This window comes from Petromyzon marinus, chromosome 22 (genome assembly GCF_048934315.1).
Source record: "Petromyzon marinus isolate PM22_M1 ecotype Great Lakes invasive population chromosome 22, UKy_Petmar_22M1.pri1.0, whole genome shotgun sequence".
Classification (NCBI taxonomy): domain Eukaryota; kingdom Metazoa; phylum Chordata; class Hyperoartia; order Petromyzontiformes; family Petromyzontidae; genus Petromyzon; species Petromyzon marinus.
The window spans coordinates 20,785,728-20,806,639 of NC_133688.1; the positions used below are offsets into that span (position 1 = coordinate 20,785,728).

General features: G+C 56.4%; 1 protein-coding gene across 2 annotated transcripts; it reads right to left on the minus strand.

Moving 5' to 3' along the window:
- Window positions 1–1,597: 1,597 nt before the first annotated feature.
- MIGA1 (mitoguardin 1) lies at window positions 1,598–20,351 on the minus strand. Of its 2 annotated transcripts, none has more exons than XM_032958630.2 (16): window positions 20,110–20,351; window positions 19,004–19,270; window positions 17,427–17,616; window positions 16,230–16,414; window positions 15,363–15,546; window positions 15,107–15,252; window positions 14,367–14,487; window positions 13,628–13,722; window positions 12,658–12,770; window positions 12,252–12,324; window positions 12,068–12,154; window positions 10,236–10,334; window positions 9,846–9,980; window positions 7,767–7,820; window positions 5,884–6,000; window positions 1,598–5,105 (listed from the first exon to the last, which is right to left on the minus strand). In XM_032958630.2, exons 2-16 carry the CDS (start codon window positions 19,097–19,099, stop codon window positions 4,827–4,829), a joined length of 1,974 nt encoding a protein of 657 aa, XP_032814521.2. In that variant the 5' UTR covers window positions 19,100–19,270; window positions 20,110–20,351; the 3' UTR covers window positions 1,598–4,826. The 2 variants fall into 2 exon arrangements, with proteins under 2 accessions (XP_032814521.2, XP_032814525.2); XM_032958634.2 differs by having other exon boundaries at window positions 20,060–20,351.
- Window positions 20,352–20,912: the final 561 nt, after the last annotated feature.

Here is a 20,912-nt window from a genome sequence, read left to right on the forward strand (position 1 = left end):
TTACCCGTAAAAATCTCACTCAATACTCTTTTTCGGGAGGGTGCGACCACAAATTGAGTGGCCGAGGCGATGAGGCAGATACCCTTGGCCTGGCTGTTTATTTGTATAGAATTACCCGAGGTGCGAGCGTGCGCGTTGCGCCGGTCGCTCCTCCTGCTGCACCAGACGCTTCGCCCCAGATCCCAGCCAGATCCGAGCCAGATCCCAGCCCGAGCCAAATCCCAGCCCAAGCCAAATCCCAGCCCGAGCCAGATCCGAGCCCGAGCCAGATCCGAGCCCGAGCCAGATCCGAGCCCGAGCCAGATCCCAGCCCGAGCCAGATCCGAGCCCGAGCCAGATCCGAGCCCGAGCCGAGCCCGAGCCAGATCCGAGCCCGAGCCAGATCCGAGCCCGAGCTGTGAGTGTGAATTCGGGCCTCGGTACCAAGGCCCGAGGTTTAGTAATTATTATTTTTTATCCTAAAATCGGGAGCACATCGCGAGGAGTAACACAGACCTCGCTCTGCGTCCTGCCGCTACATTGGGCTTTTATTTGTAAGATATTTTAAGATAATTGATGACGAGCCGTGTTTATTATTATTCACGCGGGGAGGAAACCGGAGCACCCGGAGAAACTCCACGCCTTGCGTGAGGGGGTAAAACTCTATCCCCGTACAGATGTTGGTTAGTCTACTTGCTGTACTGCCTTCTCCTGGCAGTACAGGGCATGGCACCTTCACGACGCTCACGGGAAGGGAGTGTCACGACATCTTTGTGTGATCCACCAACCCTCGCTGGTGCCTCCACAGTGCTGGATCTCAGGCAGCCACGTGCAGCAGCAGCATCATAGCCGCCACCACTACCACCGCCCGGCTATGCGGAGCCACAGAACGGAGGTAGATGTGCAGGACATTTAGCGAATTCTTTGACGGTCAACTTCACACGCGTGAACCACCCGCATCAGCTGCCGTTGCCGCTGATGCGGTTGCCCTGGGAAACCTCTCCTCCCCGGCGCTTCGCAGCGGGGCGGTGGTTGAGAGCGGGTGGCAGCCTCCCATCACGGTCTCGCTCATCTCCACTGCCCCGCCTCATCCACCGGTCGTGGCCACAGATCGGCATGCATGCCGCGTGGTGTGCCGCCGACAGCCGAGCCGGCCGGTGGCGGCCACGCTCGAGGTGGAGGGGAGTTTCACACCCCATCTGCGCGCGGCGATCCACAAACCCTCGCTGTTGCCCCCACGGCGCTGGGCGACACAGACGACGACACGCACGGCGGCAATCTACTCACGCGGACCCGACCCTAACAAAATAAACCCACCGCGAATCGTAACGTCGGTCGCGGAATGCCCCACGCACATAAACAGCTCGCTGGGATTCTTGGCCTCGCCGCCACGGCCGCCACGGCCGCCACGGTCGTCTCGGCGGGCGGTTTGGCTCGCCGTGGTCACCGCTCGCGGGGTCGACGTCTTGGGGGAAGGCCGCGGCGTAGGTCGGCAGGCCCTGGAAGCCGGAACCCGGGTCGGGGATTTCTCGCCGGTTGGATCGATGATGCAGCGCTCGCCGAGGTTCGCTCCGGTCGCGCGCTCGCTCTCGCCGGCAGCGCTCAGACGCCCTCCTCGTCACGTTCAAGTTTTAAGTTTATTTTGTTGAATCGCTCCACTACCGCTATGGTTACTGCCCGCGTGAACTTCGCTCGTTAATTTCTCCACCCACTTCGAGGACTTGTTCGACACCGGACATCGACCCATTGGTTTCAGCCACCACAGTGTTCAACCACCACCACCACCACCATCCCACTGCAGGTCACAACAACACATTCACCCACCCACTCACTCGCCCACCCACCCACTCGATCACCCACACACCACACCACAGGACAAGACACGTCTATTTCCACTTCCTCGCACTGCTCAAACTCGTATATTACACATTCAGTAGTACTGTTTGTTGCCGACCGCTGGACGTGTTGGGCCTGTGCCCAGTAACCGTGGTTACGCTATTACATTTTTCTTATCACGTCTTCGCGGTGCGGATGCGTGCGATACAATCATTCTGCGTGGAACGCATCGTCGTCCGGGGTTTTGATCACAAAACAATTAGCAGCTTTTCTTAACGGCCACGCAATCACAAGACGGCCACGCAATCACAAGACGGCCCAGGGCGCTCGCAACGTCGTGACCCCACAGACGCGGTTTCTCCACGTGTGCGACTCGAGAAGGCAGCCCCTCCCTCTGCTATACAGGATGTCATGGGTTCGGTCCCGACCCTGGCACCTGGAGCTTGAGTGTCCCTTCCCGTGGTCGCGTGGATTTTTAACCCGGATCCTCCGGGTTTTCCCCTCCACATTTAGAATAAACATCACGCGATTAGAGTATTTGGCTGCTATAAATGTCCACGTGATGATGATGATAAGCCACTTTGTTGAGCTATCATTTGTGATAGCCAAGTCGCTTCTGAAAGAGAGCTACGTAGCTCAGTGGGCCTTACCTGATATAATAATAATAAAAACAAGGTTGATAGTTTTATAGTTTTACGAGCCCCAGGAACTTGACCACGAGCACCGCTCGCTGCCTCTGCTGCAGACACAGCTGGGACAAACGTTCTCACAACCCACTGGGCTGATGTAACGTGGCCACAGCCGCACCGATCGACACTGTTTCCCGGAATTTAGATACTAAACACCGATTATTTTTAGGAGTGCGATTTAGACAATTACAAACGTAATGAAATTTCATATTTATATCGCTATGTAAATTAATTACGTAACAATAAATCGATTTATTTATGTATCCAGGAGAGACAGACCGAGCCGTAGGACTATTTTTTAGGAGGGTCCTGCTGAAACGTTGGGTTTTTATTTGCAAGATCTTTTCAGCCAATCAACGATGAGTCGTGCTTATTATTGATTAGTTAACGATGAGTCGTGCTTATTATTGATGAGTTTGATGAGCCGTGATTATTATTATTGATGAACTAACAATGAGTCGTGATTATTATTATTGATGAGTTAACGATGAGTCGTGTTTATTATTATTATTCACGTGGGAGGAAACTGGGGCACTCGGTGAAAACCCCACGCCTTGCATGAGGGGGAAACACCTCTATTCCCCGTACAGATTGAAAAATCAGATGGCGATTAATCCACTTGCTGTACTGCCTTCTACCTGGCGACCCAGGGCTCTGCCTCGACACCCACGGGAAGGGAGTTTGACGTAATCTGTGAGCGATCCACCAACCCTCGCTGCTGCCTCCACACAGCGCTGGATCACAGCACAGCCACGTGCGCAGCCACGTGCACAGCCACGTGCACAGCCACCACTCCCCCACAATGTAAATTACATGTCGTTAAAATTACATGTAATTAAAATTACATGACATTTAAATGCTGCCCATCTCTCTCTGCCAACCCCTCCCACCGCCCAGGTAATCGCGCACCCGTCCCTGTGCCCCGATCAAGAAGTCAAGCGCGAGGTCAGAACATTTTTTTCAACCGGCGACAAAATCCCGATGTTTGCAAACGCCTCGGTGGTGGTGGGGCTGCGGCGGGTGGTAGCACCGGGGCACGGCCCTGGCAGACCCACTGGGGGCCTCTCGTCCTGGCTGCAGCGGACGAGAACTCGGGCGGCTGGGATGCGGTCAAGCCAAGGGTGGGTGGGTGGGTCGGGTGCGCGTTTAACAGAGGCTTCGTGATTCCACAGCCTCAGCCGGCAATTATGGTCACGATTCAAGTGAAGAACCGATTCTCCGGCTTCTGCAGATAAATATTAGGGTGAACGTAGCGCCCCCTATTAAATATAACATTGGCAAATAATAAACATCCGTTCTGTGACGTACGCGCGTCGATGGGTGTAGTGCCAGCTTCATTACGCCCCTCTGTTCCACGAGAAGTCAACCACACGTGTGATCGAAAGTTCGGTGACTTTTCAATAATTTCGCTCTCAATAATCATTTCTTTTTGATAGAACACCCTTTGCCACAACTTACATCGCAATCTCATCTCAAGTCGTTTGAAAGGGCACCCTCAGTGGCAGCTGCCCCTGTGCAGCACAAGGTGACTCAGCACCTGGCCTTGCAGGCGGACATTAGTCTGGCATTGGGGGACGATGCCCGCTGCTGACGTGCGCGTTCTGGGTTTGAACTTGTGCCGCGTTTCGCGTGTGTGACGCGTCCACGCAGCAGTGGGTCGCAGGCGATGTAGCCGTCGCACGCTGAACTCTGACCCCGGAAGTCTAGGTTCGACTCCCGGCACGCCAACAATCAGTGCCGGGGGATACAAAGACGGGCAGTTGTAACGTTGTCCATGCCCCCCCCACCCCGACTCCCACCCTCCCCCACTTCAATAGGTGCTCACCAACACCACTTTCCGCCAAAAATCCATCAGGGCCCGTCGCTGGAATCTTCTCACGGAATAGGTGGCACGTGACCCATAGCCAGCGTGGTGCTCGCCGACACAGACAGACACGGCTGAGTTTATTAAGCCCCGGATCTTAAGCGTCGTCATCATCGTCGTTGCCATCTTCTTCCTTACGATCGATTACACAGCAGAGTCTGAAGACTCACAGGCAGGGGGCGTCGTTGCTGCTGCTGAGATACCAATTGAGTAATTCGCAACGTAAGTTCTCAGCAGTGGGATGTTTCGGTGAATAGCGGTTACATTGTGAGTGTGGGTTATATTAGCGTCGGTGGAAACCCCATTCAGAACAAGGGGAGAGAGAGAGAGAGAACACACAAACTCCACACAGAGAGGCGCCCTGGTCGGGGAATCGAACCCAGCTCCTTGCCGTTAGGCGCACGTGCCACCACCACGACGCCCCTGCCACCTTCACAATCGTCGTCGCCATCGTCATCTCAGTCGCCCCACGTCAGTCCGTTGGCGAGATCCCCGTCCGCGCGGGCCTGCATCGCGCCACCCGGCCCCACCGATCCGTTCGCCCGAACCGCGGCCTCCGGGGTGGCGGCGTCGAGCTCGCCGGGGCCCACCGCGGGCTCCGGCACGTCGAGGTACGCGCACAGGATCTGCGAGCGGCGGCGGAAGAGGCAGATGATGTCGTCGGCGAGGTGCTCGAGGCGCGAGTAGCGAACCTTCTCCGCATCGAAGACGTCGCGCAGCAGCGACACCACCTGCTCCTGCTCGCACGCACAAAGATACCAGATGGCCTTGACAGACAGTTGGGCCGAGTGCTGTTAACAAGCAGCAACTACCAAAGTGGAACGGCACACGGCGGCGTGGTATGGCCACGACCACGCACGGCCCGGCCGCCTTTCTCTCTCCCCGGTGCTTGTTGTTTACACACCGCAACAGGTGCTCATTTAAGGCTGGGTCGACCTAGGGGGAGGGCCGGTTCAAATAATCATCACCGATGCTGGCCGTGAGCAGGAATCAAACTCGGGTCGCCAGGTTCGTAGCGCGCCGGGACATGCGTCTCGAAAAAAACCCAAAAAACCACGCGAACATCTGGCACGAGAAATCCTCCTCCGGGCCATCTGCTCGTCAGGGGTGGCACGCCGCTCTCGCCGCGCACCTCTCTCTGTGCACGTCGCTGGGTCTCAAAGTCATTGATGTAAGAGACAAATGAACGTGTTTCTTGTGTTAAGCAAGGTTACTGTTATAATAGCTGGGGGGAAAGAGACGATGGTGGTGATGATGATGATGATGACTACGACGATGGGAGGAGGGAATTCCAGTAGAAAGTGAGGTGACCTGCAGTGTGGCGAGTGTGCGGTGTGATGTTGAACCGCAAGGTGCACCTAGCCTGGCACAAACTTCGTGATGTCACCGCCACTCTATGGCAAATGGCGGCTGTTGTCTCAGTAGCATGGTGATTGTGGATGAGACAAAATCAGTGTCTGGTAGACCGAGTCTCCAACAGGGGTGGAGGAATCCGCGAGTCCATCCCAGGCTGACCTTGAAGAAGCTGCAGAGGTCGCGGAGTGGCTGCGTGCACCCCAGGAAGCCCCAGGCCAGCACGGGGCTCACGTGCTCAGAGATGGCGTAGAAACGCGAGATGAATCCGTCCGGGACCTACAGGGAGCGGAGCGTTGGTGGCGGTCATGGTGATTGGTGGTCAGAGGTCAGGTGAGCCTGGTAGGGATGAGCCAGGAGAAGCGGGGAGCCTGGCAAGGATGAGCCAGGAGAAGCGGGGAGCCTGGCAGGGATGAGCCAGGAGAAGCGGGGAGCCTGGCTGGGATGAGCCAGGAGAAGCGGGGAGCCTGGCAGGGATTGGCTGGGAGCAGCGGGGAGCCTGGCTGGGATGAGCCAGGAGAAGCGGGGAGCCTGGCTGGGATTGGCTGGGAGCAGCGGGGAGCCTGGCTGGGATGAGCCAGGAGAAGCAGGGAGCCTGGCTGGGATGAGCCAGGAGAAGCGGGGAGCCTGGCTGGGATGAGCCAGGAGAAGCGGGGAGCCTGGCAGGGATTGGCTGGGAGCAGCGGGGAGCCTGGCAGGGATGAGCCAGGAGAAGCGGGGAGCCTGGCTGGGATGAGCCAGGAGAAGCGGGGAGCCTGGCTGGGATGAGCCAGGAGAAGCGGGGAGCCTGGCTGGGATGAGCCAGGAGAAGCGGGGAGCCTGGCTGGGATGAGCCAGGAGAAGCGGGGAGCCTGGCTGGGATGAGCCAGGAGAAGCGGGGAGCCTGGCTGGGATGAGCCAGGAGAAGCGGGGAGCCTGGCTGGGATGAGCCAGGAGAAGCGGGGAGCCTGGCTGGGATGAGCCAGGAGAAGCGGGGAGCCTGGCTGGGATGAGCCAGGAGAAGCGGGGAGCCTGGCTGGGATGAGCCAGGAGAAGCGGGGAGCCTGGCTGGGATGAGCCAGGAGAAGCGGGGAGCCTGGCAGGGATGAGCCAGGAGAAGCGGGGAGCCTGGCAGGGATGAGCCAGGAGAAGCGGGGAGCCTGGCTGGGATGAGGCAGGAGAAGCGGGGAGCCTGGCAGGGATGAGCCAGGAGAAGCGGGGAGCCTGGCTGGGATGAGCCAGGAGAAGCGGGGAGCCTGGCTGGGATGAGCCAGGAGAAGCGGGGAGCCTGGCTGGGATGAGCCAGGAGAAGCGGGGAGCCTGGCTATGCCAGCCGTGAACTGGGGCGTGACGACCGCCGTGCCTCGTGGGATTCATTCCACGATTTACGGCTGCGTGTGGTGGCAGCGGCGTGAGACAGATTGGACTGGGCGGCCGCATCGCCCCACACCCCCCCTTCCTCACACCGGTGCCTCCTACCATGCAGATCGCCGGGTAAATCAGTGGTGCTCAACATTGTTGGTACACCGGCCCCCCAAGTTAAGACCGCTCGGACCCTGTGCCTCCCACAACCCCCCCAGCTGCAAAAACAAAACCAAGGTCACAAATGGTCCCAATACTCAAGAGAGGACGCGCTTCAATGCCTCGAGACAATGTGCTGTTAGTAAGGCATGCGTTCCATGTTGTGAATCATCGGTGTGTTTGGTGTTAGTAAGGCACGCGTTTGACGTTGTCTTAAAGCCCGGGAGCTGAATTTGCAGTAACGGCTCGGCTCTGGCTCGGCCTCCAACACGGCCCAGCTCAGGCTTGAGCCGCTCGGTTGCTCCCGAAGGCGCTCGCGCGAGCGGCCCGGCCGCGGCCTGGCCCGGGCTCAACTCACGGAACTCTCCTCCGAGCACGGCCGGAGACCATGTTCTGAGCCGAATTCAAGTTAAGCCGCGTGGCTTTGAGCCGCGTGGCTCACTCGAGCAAGAGCCAAGCGCCAAACAAGGGCCCGATGTCAATCCCTCGTGCAGGGCTTTGGCGCGGCTCTGGGGCGGTGACGCGATGGTCGCCGGCACTCGCACCTGCAGCAGCCTCCGCTTGGCCTTGAGCACCGACCAGCAGGCGGTAGCCAGCGCCTGCACGCACGCAAAGACAAAGATCCCCCGTGTAGCCTTAACAGACTGTTGGGGCAAATGCTGTTAGCGAGGAGCATCTACGATTAGCACGGTTGGCTACATACGGTGCGGAAGAAGTTCAACATACGTACATACGCACAAGGCCAGCACAGCACACACGTGTGTGGGTGGCCAGCACCACGCCCGACCAATTTTTTCTCCCTAGTGGTGACGTTTATACATTGCACCAGGTACTCATTGGAGGCTGAATCGACCCAGGAGAGGCCCAGGACTGGTTCAGTTATTCGTCACTGATGTTGGCCGTGAGCGGGAATCCAACTCAGATGGTCGGATTCACAGCGCGGCGTGCTAAGCGCTACACTACCCCCACACAGACAAAGATCAATGATCCTCCGTATATCTTGACTTAAAGCTTTCGGTAAAGTCACGTAGATAGGGTCAAAGAAAATAACAAAAAATCTTCGATCGCAACACAAGCGGTCGTCATCAGGAAAAAAAACCTTTTTCTACCTCCGTATATCCTTAACAAATTGAAGGGGCGACTTCTGTCACAGGCAATGATAACGAACCACGCGAGAGCCCAAGGAGACACAAGATTATTTTGCGTGGGACAAATTGGGCTGCAAACAGAACCATAGGGTGAAATTTGTCACTCAGAAAATCGAGGCGAAACTTATTTTCTAATCAAGACAAAAAGCAATTTCAGCAAGGACACGAGCGTGTGATTCGCCCACACGTCTGGGGTGCGTGATCGACGGTCGTTACTCGAGAGCCACGTCACGGGCGGCAGGGTGGGTGCGCGGTGGTGACAAGCATGCCTCGCGGCGCCAAGGGGCCAGGTTCAATTCCCGCAATGTTAGACAGGGGGCCGCTAGAGTCGAACCGCGAGCCTCTAGCGTCGAGCGGCGATCGTGCCGCTACCGCCGGGCCACTGCGTGGCCGCCTGTGCCAGCGGCCCCGCTCCTGGCGCAAGAGGCATGGCGGGGTTTTCTCCGGGTGCTCCGGGTTTCACGCTACACGTATAAACCGCTCATGAACGGAGCAGAACAAACATCCTAATGTAGGGCCACAGAGCTCGGGCAACGATTGGCGCCGGATCTGGCTGCCTTCCCAAGCGGCTTTCCCGCGGTTTCCCGCGCCTCCATGCGAAAACCGCATGCGCTACAAATTGCGCGGCGCTCTGCGCTGCAATTTTCACGAGCGATGCTGTGCAAAAATAAAAATAACTATATGATGAGTGTGGCAATCATCGCGCCCGTACCGCCGACTCGGCAAGATCCCGACAAACGGTTAATATTCGCGCGACGTGCCGACCCCCCCCGAGCATGGCCGTGCCGCGCTAATGAGGCCTCGTTAGCAGCGCCGGTTCTGCTGACGGAATCCGGCGGAGCCCTTTGCCGGGGGTAGGGAAGAACGACGCCCGACAGGGAACCTCTCGCCGGCGCTGGAGCTCAGTGCCGTGTTAGCGCGCCTCCTTAATAATGGAGCTGGGTTGGAACCCAAGGGCCGGAGAGGTCAGCGATGGTCAGGACTGGGAGGGTATGGTAGCAGTACGGACTGGGCAGCAATGGTCCAGGAGGGCGGCAGTGCTAGGGGGCAATGATGCAGAAAGAGGGGGGCAGCGTTAGGCACAGGATGGCGGTGATGCGAGGGGGGAAGAAGGTGGGAGTAGGTACGGGGTGGGGGGGCGGGCAGCGATGGGAGGTGGCGCGGCAGGGCGGTAAGTGGTGGCAATAGTACTTGGAGGCCCAGGGGATGCGGGGAGAAACCGCTGCCCGTTGCCAATTAGGGGAGGCTGCCTGTGGTGTGCGCAGCCGGGCGAGCGCGACTCTGGGACCGACCGCCGAAGCGCCGCTTGCCGGTAGGGAAAACGAATCGATGGTCGCGTTTGTGTCGCACACGCAGGCTCCGCCACACGGCGATCCGGCCCCCGTGTGTGTTCGGTGCGCGCGAGGGCGGGGTTTGAAGGGTGGGGGGTGTGGGGTGTGGGGTGTGGGGCGGTGGAGAAGCCGGCGCGAGCGCTACCGTCTCCTTGAAGCCGTCGGACAGCCAGCGGTTGTGCACGACGGCCAGCACGGTGGACGGCGGGCTCTCCAGGTCCTCGAAGGCGTCCATCAGGATGAAGTCCAGCACGATGTCGAAGAAGTTCATGCAGCGCACCTGCACGGGGCGGGAGGGGTGGGGCACCTCGCCAGTGAGTCGTGCTGGTGGCCGCGGTTGTGGTAGTGGTTGTGGTAGTGGTTGCGGGAGTGGTTGCGGGAGTGGTTGCGGTAGTGGTTGTGGTAGTGGTTGTGGTAGTGGTAGTGGTTGCGGTAGTGGTTGCGGTAGTGGTAGTGGTTGTGGTAGTGGTTGTGGTAGCGGTTGTGGTAGTGGTAGCGGTTGTGGTAGTGGTGCTGCTGGTGGTGCCACCCTCACCCCACGTCCCTCGAGCTCGGCCTGCGTTGTGGCCCAGTGCTCGGCCTCCTCCGAGTAGCGCAGCATCTCCTCGTAGGCCTCCACAAAGCCCTTGGGATCCTGAGAAACGCACACACAACAACAACAGTCGCGGTTCGCCACTATGTGGCGGTGACATCACCACAGCCCTTGTGCCAGGCTAGGTACAGGCCATGTGAAGTGTCAAAGGCTTGCTGACAGGTCACGGGACAGACCCAGGTTTACTCACAACTCTCTCACCCACTCACCCAATCACTCGCCACACTGCAGGTCACCTCACTTCCCTTCCGGCTTATTCCCTTGCACTGTCCCACTTTGGATTCCCCTCCTCCCATCATCATCGTCGTCGTCGTCATCACCGTCATCATTGCCTCTTCTCCCCAAGCTGTTACAATAATAACCTTGCTCAATACTCTTTGGTTCTATTCGGTAAAGTCACGTAGGTAAAAAATTAAATAAAACAACAAAAATCACGACGTTTCAGCCACAACGCAAGTGGCCTTCATCAGGTGAAGGGACCAGACTGTCTCGAGGACAGCGCTGGAGTGAAACACAGCCAAGCTCAGACCGCGACCTTTAAGCTGTGTGAGAGAAATTAAGGTGCTTTGACAAAGGAATTAGCATAAAAATTAGCATTTAATTGGCCGACTTAGCATGATGAACGGTGTAGAGGTGGTGTACATGCGGGTGAACATGCTGGTTGGCGAGGGGGGGAGGGGGAGTTTACCTATTGATGGTGTGAAAAGGGAATTTTAAGAGCTGCGAAAGTTTGGGGTACCACTACTTGAAAAAATATACTGTACCATTGAAAATTAGTTTAATGTTTGGTTCGATTTAGAACATCTTTCTAATGGTTGCTTAATTTGAAACCATCTTCTCGGTTGAAATTATATCTGTGTTTGTAGATCTGAATTGCCTCGTGAACAAATCTCTGATAAAAACCCGTGGGTTTGCAAAGAACCTTGGTATCGGAGAAAATTATATGTTTAATAGCGCAATGTTTAATAGCGCTGGTTGTTGCTGGCCGCTTGCCCCTTTGGGCCTGCGCTCAGCACAGCCCGGCGCACGGCGACAGCATCACGCTCCGAAGGACACGCTCACAATTGGCGATGGGAACTGCTTTTGAGCGATTTTCTGGTGAACGCTCATTCTTGCGGTCGCGTTGTCGACTCTCTGTGGTTCAGCAGAACTACGTAGATCGGCAGCGCTCCACCGATTACGCCTCTTCAGCCAATATGGATCTTTCGATTTAAAGCTTTCGTGACTGCAGGGATTCATCTTCTTGGTTCTTCCGGTAAAGTCACGTAGAATGGGGATAAAATAATAATAAAATATAAAAATTCTCATGACGTTTCGGAGGCAACACAAGCTTCCTTGATCAGCGATCTTGCTGTGACTGTCCCACCTGAAGACGGAAGCTTGTGTTGCCTCTGAAACGTTGTGAGAATTTTTATTTATTATTTGTATTTTATCCCCATTCTACGTGACTTTACCGAAAGAACCAAGAAGACAATGTGGATCTCCCTGTAAACCGCAACTCTAACCGACGCTCGCCCCCTAGTGTCCAAACCATCCCATCTACACGGCCAGCACACCTCCCGCCTGCACTGCCAATCATCCCAACTGGGCTGCGTGCACACGACGCACATCGTGATGATGATGTACCACGTGACGTGAATGCAAGAATCTCCGCGACTCTTCCCTTTAACCTAAACGCGGCCTCCGAATTGCGGGAGTTCCCGGGCAGCGATCGAGCGTCGGGAGGGGGGTGTGGTGGTTGGGGGTTCGGCACTATTCATGATCGTCAGCGGTACCTTGCCAGCCTTGACTAGCAGCCCGGCGATGATCAGCCGCCCCATGTTGGAGAACATCTTCTTGTTGAGCTCCTCCTCCAGCAGCAGCTGAGAGACAGAGAATTATATTACGAAGTGGCAAGCGCTGTTAGTGAGCGGAGCGGGGCAGTGGAGCGAATGTGCGGCGCGGGCATTCGAGAGGTACCTGGAAGGCTTGCCGCACGCAGTGAAGTTTCGCCAGGTAGTCCATGTCGCTGTAACAGTCCAGCATCTCCGTCCTGCCAACAGGCGCACGCACGATTAGACAGAGACAAATCTCCACGTCATCGACGTCACGCACGCTGTCGTAACAGACTCAACGGAGCGCGCAACGTCACAACGTCCGGCGGACATTACTGCAGCCGACCGACACGGCCGGTGGTGCTAATACGGATGCCGTTGTTTTTGCTCGTTTCTCGAGCAAACACTACCAGGGGGGAACGGTGGTGTGGTGGGCTAGCGGTGGGCTCGTGTGTTGTGTATTGCCAAGCGAGTGTCTATTGGTCGACCGCTAGCGGCTCGTGGTTGCTTTGCTGGGCTAGCGGCCACGTTGCGGGGTCGGCCGCGCTGACCTCAGACTGCGGCAGGTGACGTGGCCGCCCCTGACGAGCCGCGCCGCCTCCTCGTAGAGCGCCAGGCGACCCCGCGCCCCCCGCTGGGCCTCCGCGCCCATCTCCTCCACCAACTTCACGCGCAGAGACAAAGGTCCGCACGCAGACGCGCGCGTTCGTATACAGAAGCGTTCATACAAAGATCCCCCATGTAGCCTTCAACAGAGTTAACACGTAGGCTTTCGCGACCAATATTATTCATAATAAAGGTTTTTGGGTTAGATCGCGTTATTTATAAATGTTCATATAAGGTGCAGTGATTAGAGGCGGAGGGGGGGGGGGTATTGTAATTATATAATCGATTAGTAATGAGTTAAATGATGACGTCACCCTGCTGCTCTATATAAAACCGGGAGCAAGCGAGGGCTTTACCATTCTGGCGAATTGCCCGATGATGCTGGATGTATTTACCAGCGAAACGTCGTACTCAAACTGTAAATGTTGTGGATTCACTCTTCAACACACCGGTGGGCTAAAGTAGTGAATTATTTGTCTTTTGTCAACGTGACACTTATTTTGCTGATTGGCCGTGTCGGGTGGTGGAGGGTTACGACACATTTATAAATAACGCGATCTAACCCAAAAACCTTCATTATGAACTTCAACAGACTGTTAGGGCAAGTGCTGGAAGCGAGTAGCACCTGTGAAGGCCGGCAGGGCACGCCTATGAGGGTGTGGTGGCAAACACCACGCTCGGCCATCTTTGTCTCCCGAGTGGCGATGTTTACATAATCACCACTGTTGCTCATAAGCGGGAAATGGAACTGGGGTCGTCGGGTTCGTAGCGCAGCACGCTAACCACTGCAATCACTGCTCCCCACGTGCACAAACGCACGCACCCACAATCACACATGCAAGCACACACGCATGTGCACACGGACAGCGAGGGTTTGTTGGGCAGGCACGGACGGAGGTGGGGTTCCACGCGTACCTCTGCCGCCGAGACGAAGGACTCCCCGGACGACAGGCTCAGGGTGTCGAGCCCAAAGAGCCGCCCCGAGTGGTCTGCCAGGGACATGTCGCCCTCTGCGGGTGCCACCGAGGGTCGGGACGGGTCAGAGGTCACCCGGTCATCAAGTCAAACCGTGAGGGCGGCGCGGTGAGTTTGCACGTGTGTGTGTGTGTTTGTATGTATATATGTGTGCTGCTCTGTGTGCACGTGTTAGGGTTTGTGGGTTAGTGTTAGGGTTTGTGGGTGAGTATTAGGATTTGTGGGATAGTGTTAGGGTTTGTGGGTTAGAGTTTACGTGTTCAGGTTATGGTTTATGGGTTCATGTTTGGGTTAGTGACAGAGTTAAGGATATGAATGTTTCAAAATAATGTTTAATTTATCTATAGCGTCATCATTGTTCATTCAGATTGCATATCACAATCGTTGCGGAACCACGAAGCTGGAACACAGCAGCCAGGCTACGATGAGCCGGCACTACAAACAATTGCCCAAGCTCTGTGGTCCTCTATATATTTCAGGATATTCTCAGCCAATTGATGAGTGATTATAGGCGACATATGCAGACTTGCATGTAAGAGTCGGATTTGGGTAGCCGTCAGGAGGGGGCGTCGTGTTGGCATGCAAGCACACACACGCACGCACACAGAGATGTACGCAGAGACGCACGCAGACACGCATGCAGAGACACACGCAGACACGCATGCAGAGACGCACGCACCGAGGTCGCGCGTCGGGGTCTGCGTGGCGGACGACATGGTGCACTCGAACTCCTCCTGCAGCCGGTACGCGCGCGTAAGCAGCGTCTCCAGCTTGTTTACAAACTCCCCGTCCATCACGTCCTGCCGGAAGAGAACACACAAAGACAATGATCCCCGGTATAGCCTTAACAGACTGTTGGGGCAAGTGCTGTTAGTGAGCACCTATGAAGGCCGGCACAGCACACAAGCGGGTGGGTGGCCAGCACCACACCCGGCCGCCTTAGTCTCCCCAGTGGCAATGTTTTTACACACCACGCCAGGTACTTATTTGAGTCTGAGCCAACCTAGGGGAGGCCCAAGACTGGTTCAGATAATCACCACTGGTTTTGGCCGTGAGCGGGAATGGAACTCGGGTCACCAGGTTCGCAGCGAGAACACACACACATACACACACACACGAACACACACACACACACGAACACACACACGAACACACACACGAACATACACACACGAACACACACACGAACACACACACACGCACACACACACGAACACACACACGAACACACACACGAACACACACACACGAACACACACACGAACACACACACGCACACACACACGAACACACACACGAACACACACGCGAACACACACACGCACACACACATGAACACACACACGAACACACACACGAACACACACACGAACACACACACGAACACACACACGCGTGCGCGCGTTGGTGCCGTTGCACCTCGGTGCTCTCCTCGGCGATGGCGTCTCCGGCGGCGACGCGGATCACCTCCGGGTCGGAGCACGGCTCCTCCACGGTCTCCCTGCGGTTGCGGCACAACAGCGCCTCCTCCCACCGCCGCAGAGCCTCCTCAAACAGCTCCATGCCTGGACGCCCGAAACGACAACGCCCGGCAACTCGGTCACGACTCCGCTCGTCCACCCAGGGGCGGCCCTGCGCGTGCGTGAGTGCGAGCGTCCGTGTCGGCGTGCGCTACCGCTCAGGTACAGGTTCTCCGGGGTGGTGTGGCTGCCCAAGGCCGGCGCTTCCCCCCCGCCGGCGGCCGGCTCCCAGGAGCTGCCGGCCGCCACGCACACCGAGCTGTGGCGAGAGCGCAGCTGGGAGGGCCGGCCGGCCGAGGCGCGCGAGTCACAGCCCCTGCCGGTGCTCTCCGCCTGCAGCTACACAAAGACAGAGATCCCCCCCGTGGAGCCTCAACAGATATGTGTGCGTGTGCACGTGTGCCCCCACGTTATTCGTGCAGTGTCGCGAGATGCGGTCGCAGTGAGGCACTCGGTAAATCCGAAGTGAATTCTGTAGATATGCTCTTTGTCAATTATCTCGGTTGGCTACGTACGGTGCGAAACAAGTTCAACATACATAAATACATGACCTGTTGTTATAACCATCGGGCAATCCTAAAAATCTGCGACGGGCGTCTGGTTGTCTATTAATAGTTTCCAGATTTCACACACAACTCGGATCAAACGTATTTAATGTAGCTGCCACAAAGTTTTGGAACTACTTAGTTTTGTCTCTTGGCATCTCCATTCTGCCATCTATGTCCTTATTTACACTGACTATTAAGTTTAAGTGTGAATGTAATTTTACAACCTAATTGCTATTACGATAAAGTTTTTTTTTTATGTTTTGATGTTGTCTGCCGGCCGAGTCGCCCTTGAAAAAGAGTTTCTTAGCTCTCCGGGCTTCACTCGGTGGGAAACACACTCCCGTTGTTATTCCGGATTCCACTGCATCTCGTTTTCGATGGCGCCTCTCTCTCTCCGCGGCGACGCAGAGCGAGCGAATGAAGCGTCGCAAGCACGGTGGCAGCGGCGGTGGCAGCAGCGGCGGCGGCCCGTACCGAGGCGAGACTCTGTACCGAGGTCGACTGCTTCACTTCGCTCCCCGCGACGCTTCCTGCGCTGCTCGTCGTAGCGGCGGCGGCGTTGGCGGCGGCGGCGTTGGCGGCGGCGTTGGCGGAGGAGGCTCCAGCCGCCCCCCTCGCGGGGGGCATGGCCCCTGCCGACCTGAGGCCGCTTGCTCGGCCTGCGCACAAACACACAACGTGCGGACGCAAGATCAAGCGGTAAACGTACGCGCGTGAGCTCGTGTGGCGGTGGGGGTGGCCAGCACCATGCTCTCCGTAGGTCACCTTTGTCTCCCCCCAGTGCCGAAGTTTTTACACACCGCACCAGGTACTCATTTGAGGCTGAGTCAACCTAGAGGAGGTCCAGGACCGGCTTAGATAATCATCACTGGTATTGGCAGTGAGTGGAGCAAAGCGTGCTAACCGCTACACTCCTTACACAACCCCACACTCACTCTCACCCGCCCAGGAGTCATGCGAACCAGCTCAAGGATTAAGCCCTTCAATAAACACTAAACAATGGAGCACTTGGGGGAGATTTTAATTATTTTACTGGTTAATAATTATTTTAAAGCCTGATTTATTGCGCAAGCAACTACAGTACAATGCTTTAACTTGGTGATGCTGCATTGGCAATACTGCACGAGCACAATTAACAAACAAAAAACTCAACAATTGTTCATAACATGGTGGCCTTCAATTGCAACATATAATAGGTGACGATTCGGGGATCGGCCCTTCTTCAGAGCAAAAACATAGCCCATTATAAGCTATGATCACAACGCATCATGTGCTATGAAGAAGCACCATTACCTGCAGCATCGCCTGTTAATATATTTTTACTTTTAAGTCCACAGTGTTATTGACAAACATGTTGAGTTTGACACTTTGACTCAAGATGACGGACACTCTAATCAACACGCTGGCAGAGAAAACATCGGTGGATGTCGGTGCTCACCAATGATTGACGCACATTTGCTCTCACCGTAAGTCGATGCCAAGCGGTTTCTGCCAAAAAAATCAGTTTTTAGCGAAACCTGATGGAATTCTATTTCCGCCACAAAGTTAAAGGGAAAACGCATTGCTGCCAAAAATCTGACTCGCGTCCCATGAGCCCATGCTCGAAAAGGAAGGAGGGGGAGCATGGGAAGAGGGATGGAGGAAGGGTGGGAGGGGGGAAGTGGGGGTCACCTTTCCGGGGGGCCGGCAGCCTGGCGATGGCCGCGAGGGGGTTAAGGGCGGCGTCGGCGATGGGGGAGTCGACGGCGCCCCCCTTCTTGCGACAGCGCCGGCGACGCATGTGTCGCGCGGCCAGGTACAGCATCATGCTGCCCACCGCGCTGGCCACCAGCAGGCGCTTGAGGCCCGGGGTCAGACGCACCTGGTGGGGGCCATGGGCGTGTTGACGATGTGCGCAGGGACGCAGGGAGCACAAGGAAGGATGAAGGTCCCTGATATTAGCAGAGCACAGCGTCGGTGATCAAAATCACTTCCAGCTTAGTCCTGCACCGCGCACTCCCCGCCACAGTGGGAGCTTGGGCGTTCCATATTTAGCACGTGATTGTCAGTGGTCTTTACCTCTCATGCACTTTGGGTTGTTAATAACAGCACCTCCACCCAAGAGCACCTTCCCAATCGCCTTGCCAATTAGCCATGTGAGTTGTTAGCTGCTTTCCATAAGGTCTTATGAAATCTGCTTTGACTTACTCTCTCATTTACCCGCCACCCATTTACTGATTTACTCAAAACCCAGACACTCTCGGACACGGTCCGGCAAAAGTTGAATACAAAAAGGCATCGGTCCAGCAGCCGTCTATTGCAACAGCGTGGAGAGCGGTCGCATCGCTTTGTGTTTAAACAGTCCTCAATCCAGGGAAAGAGATAGCACCAATAAACACAAAAACACAGCTCAAATATAGCAAAACGACTATCATGATTATTACAAGGTGGAGCGGCTGCGCTGTGGCTAGGGCACTGCGCTATGAAGCCGGCGACCAAAGTTCAATTACCGGCCTCGGCTAAACATCAGTGGCGAGTGATACCCAAACCGGCCATAGACCCTCTTCCCCGTCACCCTTCACCTGTTTGCCCACACCTGTGAGTAGGTGAGACCAGGACTCACCTGTGAGTCGTACTAACCCGTGAGACCAGGCTCACCTGTGAGACCAGGTCTCACCCGTGAGTAGGTGAGCCCAGGACTTAACTGTGAGTAGGTGAGCCCAGGACTCACCTGTGAGACCAGGTCTCACCTGTGAGTAGGTGAGGCCAGGACTCACGGGTGAGACCAGGTCTCACCTGTGAGTAGGTGAAACCAGGTCTCACTAGTGAGTAGGTGAGACCAGGTCTCACCTGTGAGTAGGTGAAACCAGGTCTCACCTGTGAGTAGGTGAGACCAGGACTCACCCGTGAGACCAGGTCTCACCTGTGAGTCCTGGTCTCACCTGTGAGTAGGTAAGATCAGGGCTCACCTGTGAGTAAGTGCGACCAGGTGAGACCAGGACTCACCTGTGAGTCACCCTCACCTGCGAGTAGGTGAAACCAGGTGAGACCAGGACTCACCTGCGAGTCGCCCTCACCTGCGAGTAGGTGAGACCTGGTCTCACCTGCGAGTAGGTGAGACCAGGTGAGACCAGGACTCACCTGCGAGTCGCCCTCACCTGTGAGTAGGTGCGAATAGGTGAGACCAGGTGAGACCAGGACTCACCTGCGAGTCGCCCTCACCTGTGAGTAGGTGAGACTAGGTGAGAGCAGGTGAGTCCAGGACTCACCTGTGAGTAGGTTGCGTGCAGGAACAGCGGCAGTTCGGCCACCGTGAGCACGACGGCTCGCAGCACGGACGCGCTGTGCAGCGTCGACTCGGCCATGGTGACGACGAGGTTGACGAAGTTGACGAGGTTGACGAAGTTGACGAGGTTGACGAGGTTGACGAAGTTGACGAGGTTGACGAAGTTGACGAGGTTGACGAGGTTGACGATGACGCGCAGCCTCACAGGAGAGACGACATGATGGTGATGTCAGGACCTGGCATCGGGCCCCTGGGAGATGTGATACCAAGCCCGAACACACACGAACACACACACACGAACACACACTTAGGGTTCTCGAGTGGCGAGGCGACTAAACGACGGCGAGAGAGGAGCTTCAGTGGATCAAAGGGCACAGGACCATCAGTGAACCCTCCTGCTTGTATTCACCACACTGCTGCGAACCTGGCGACCTCTAAGTTCGACTCCTGGCCACGGCTAACGTCAGTGGTTGGCGATATCCGAACTGGTTGTTGAGACCTCCACCCCCACCATCACCGACTCTCACTCACCAGTGTGGTGAGATGTGGCCACAAAGCTGCTCGGATCAACACGCCATCGAAAGCACTCAAACAGCAGTGGACTTACAAAGGGCATGTCAATTACACTTCGGCTTGCACGGACATACAGTATATGAGGAGGTGCAGTGACCAGCAGCATTGTGCATTCACTGTGATCTCCTTCTCGTGTCTCTGGTTCTGTCTCCGTGTGTCCGTCTCCTTGATCTCATTCTGTCTCTCTCCCCCGGTCTATCTGTGTCCCCTGTCTCAGTGTGTGTGTGTCTCCTCACCTCTCCGTCTTCCCTACAGTGTCTGTCTCCACGTGCGCGCCTGCGTCTCTCTCCCCCCGCGTCTCTGTGTCTCTGCCTAATGCCCGCGTCTCTCTCTCGCTGATCACTCACCGCCTGTCTCTCCCACGTCTGTCTTCGCGTCCCTCTCTCTTGTGAAACTGTCCCCGTGTCTCCCTCTCTCTGTGTGTGTCTCCACGACCCTCAGTCCTCTGTCTCCGTGACCCCGTCACCTGTCTCTGTGTGGACCCGTGGCCCCGCGACCTCCGTCCTTCTCTCTCACCCCGGACAAGGTCGGGTCGAGCCGGGGCGGGCGGCAGCGGTCAGGGCCCCGCGCTGAACCGTCTCCCGCTGCAGCAGCAGCAGCAGCGGGAGCAGCATCGGCACTGACAAGGGAAGCAGCAGGAGACGCGAGGGGGGAGACGGAGCAGAGCAGGCGAGGCGATGCAGGGGCAGCTCCGTGGGGATGACGGTGGCGGAGGCGGCGACGTCATCGTGAAGTCCTGACGGCCATCCTTGGCAGGGAGAGATCGTGCGGCCATCTTGGGTAGGTATAGATACCGTGCAGCCATCTTGGGTAGGTATAGATATCGTGCGGCCATCTCGGGTAGGGATAGATATTGTGCAGTCATCTTGGGTTGGGATATATATCGTGCGGTCATCTCGGGTAGAGATAGATATCGTGCGGCCATCTTGGGCAGGAATAGATAATCGAGCGGTCATCTTGGGGAGGGATAGATATCGTGCGGCCATCTTGCGCAGGGACAGATAAATCGAGCAGCCATCTTGGGCAGGGATAGACAATCGAGCGGCCATCTTGGGCAGGGATAGATATCGTGCGGCCATCTTGTGCAGGGATATATATCGTGCGGCCATCTTGTGCAGGGATATATATCGTGCGGCCATCTTGGGCAGGGATAGATGTCGTGCGGCCATCTTGGGCAGGGATAGATATCGTGCGGCAATCTTGGGCAAGGATAGATATGGTGCGGCCATCTTGGGTAGGTATAGATATCGTGCAGCAATATTTGGTAGAGATAGATATCGTGCAGTCATCTCGGGTAGGGATAGATATCGTGCGGCCAT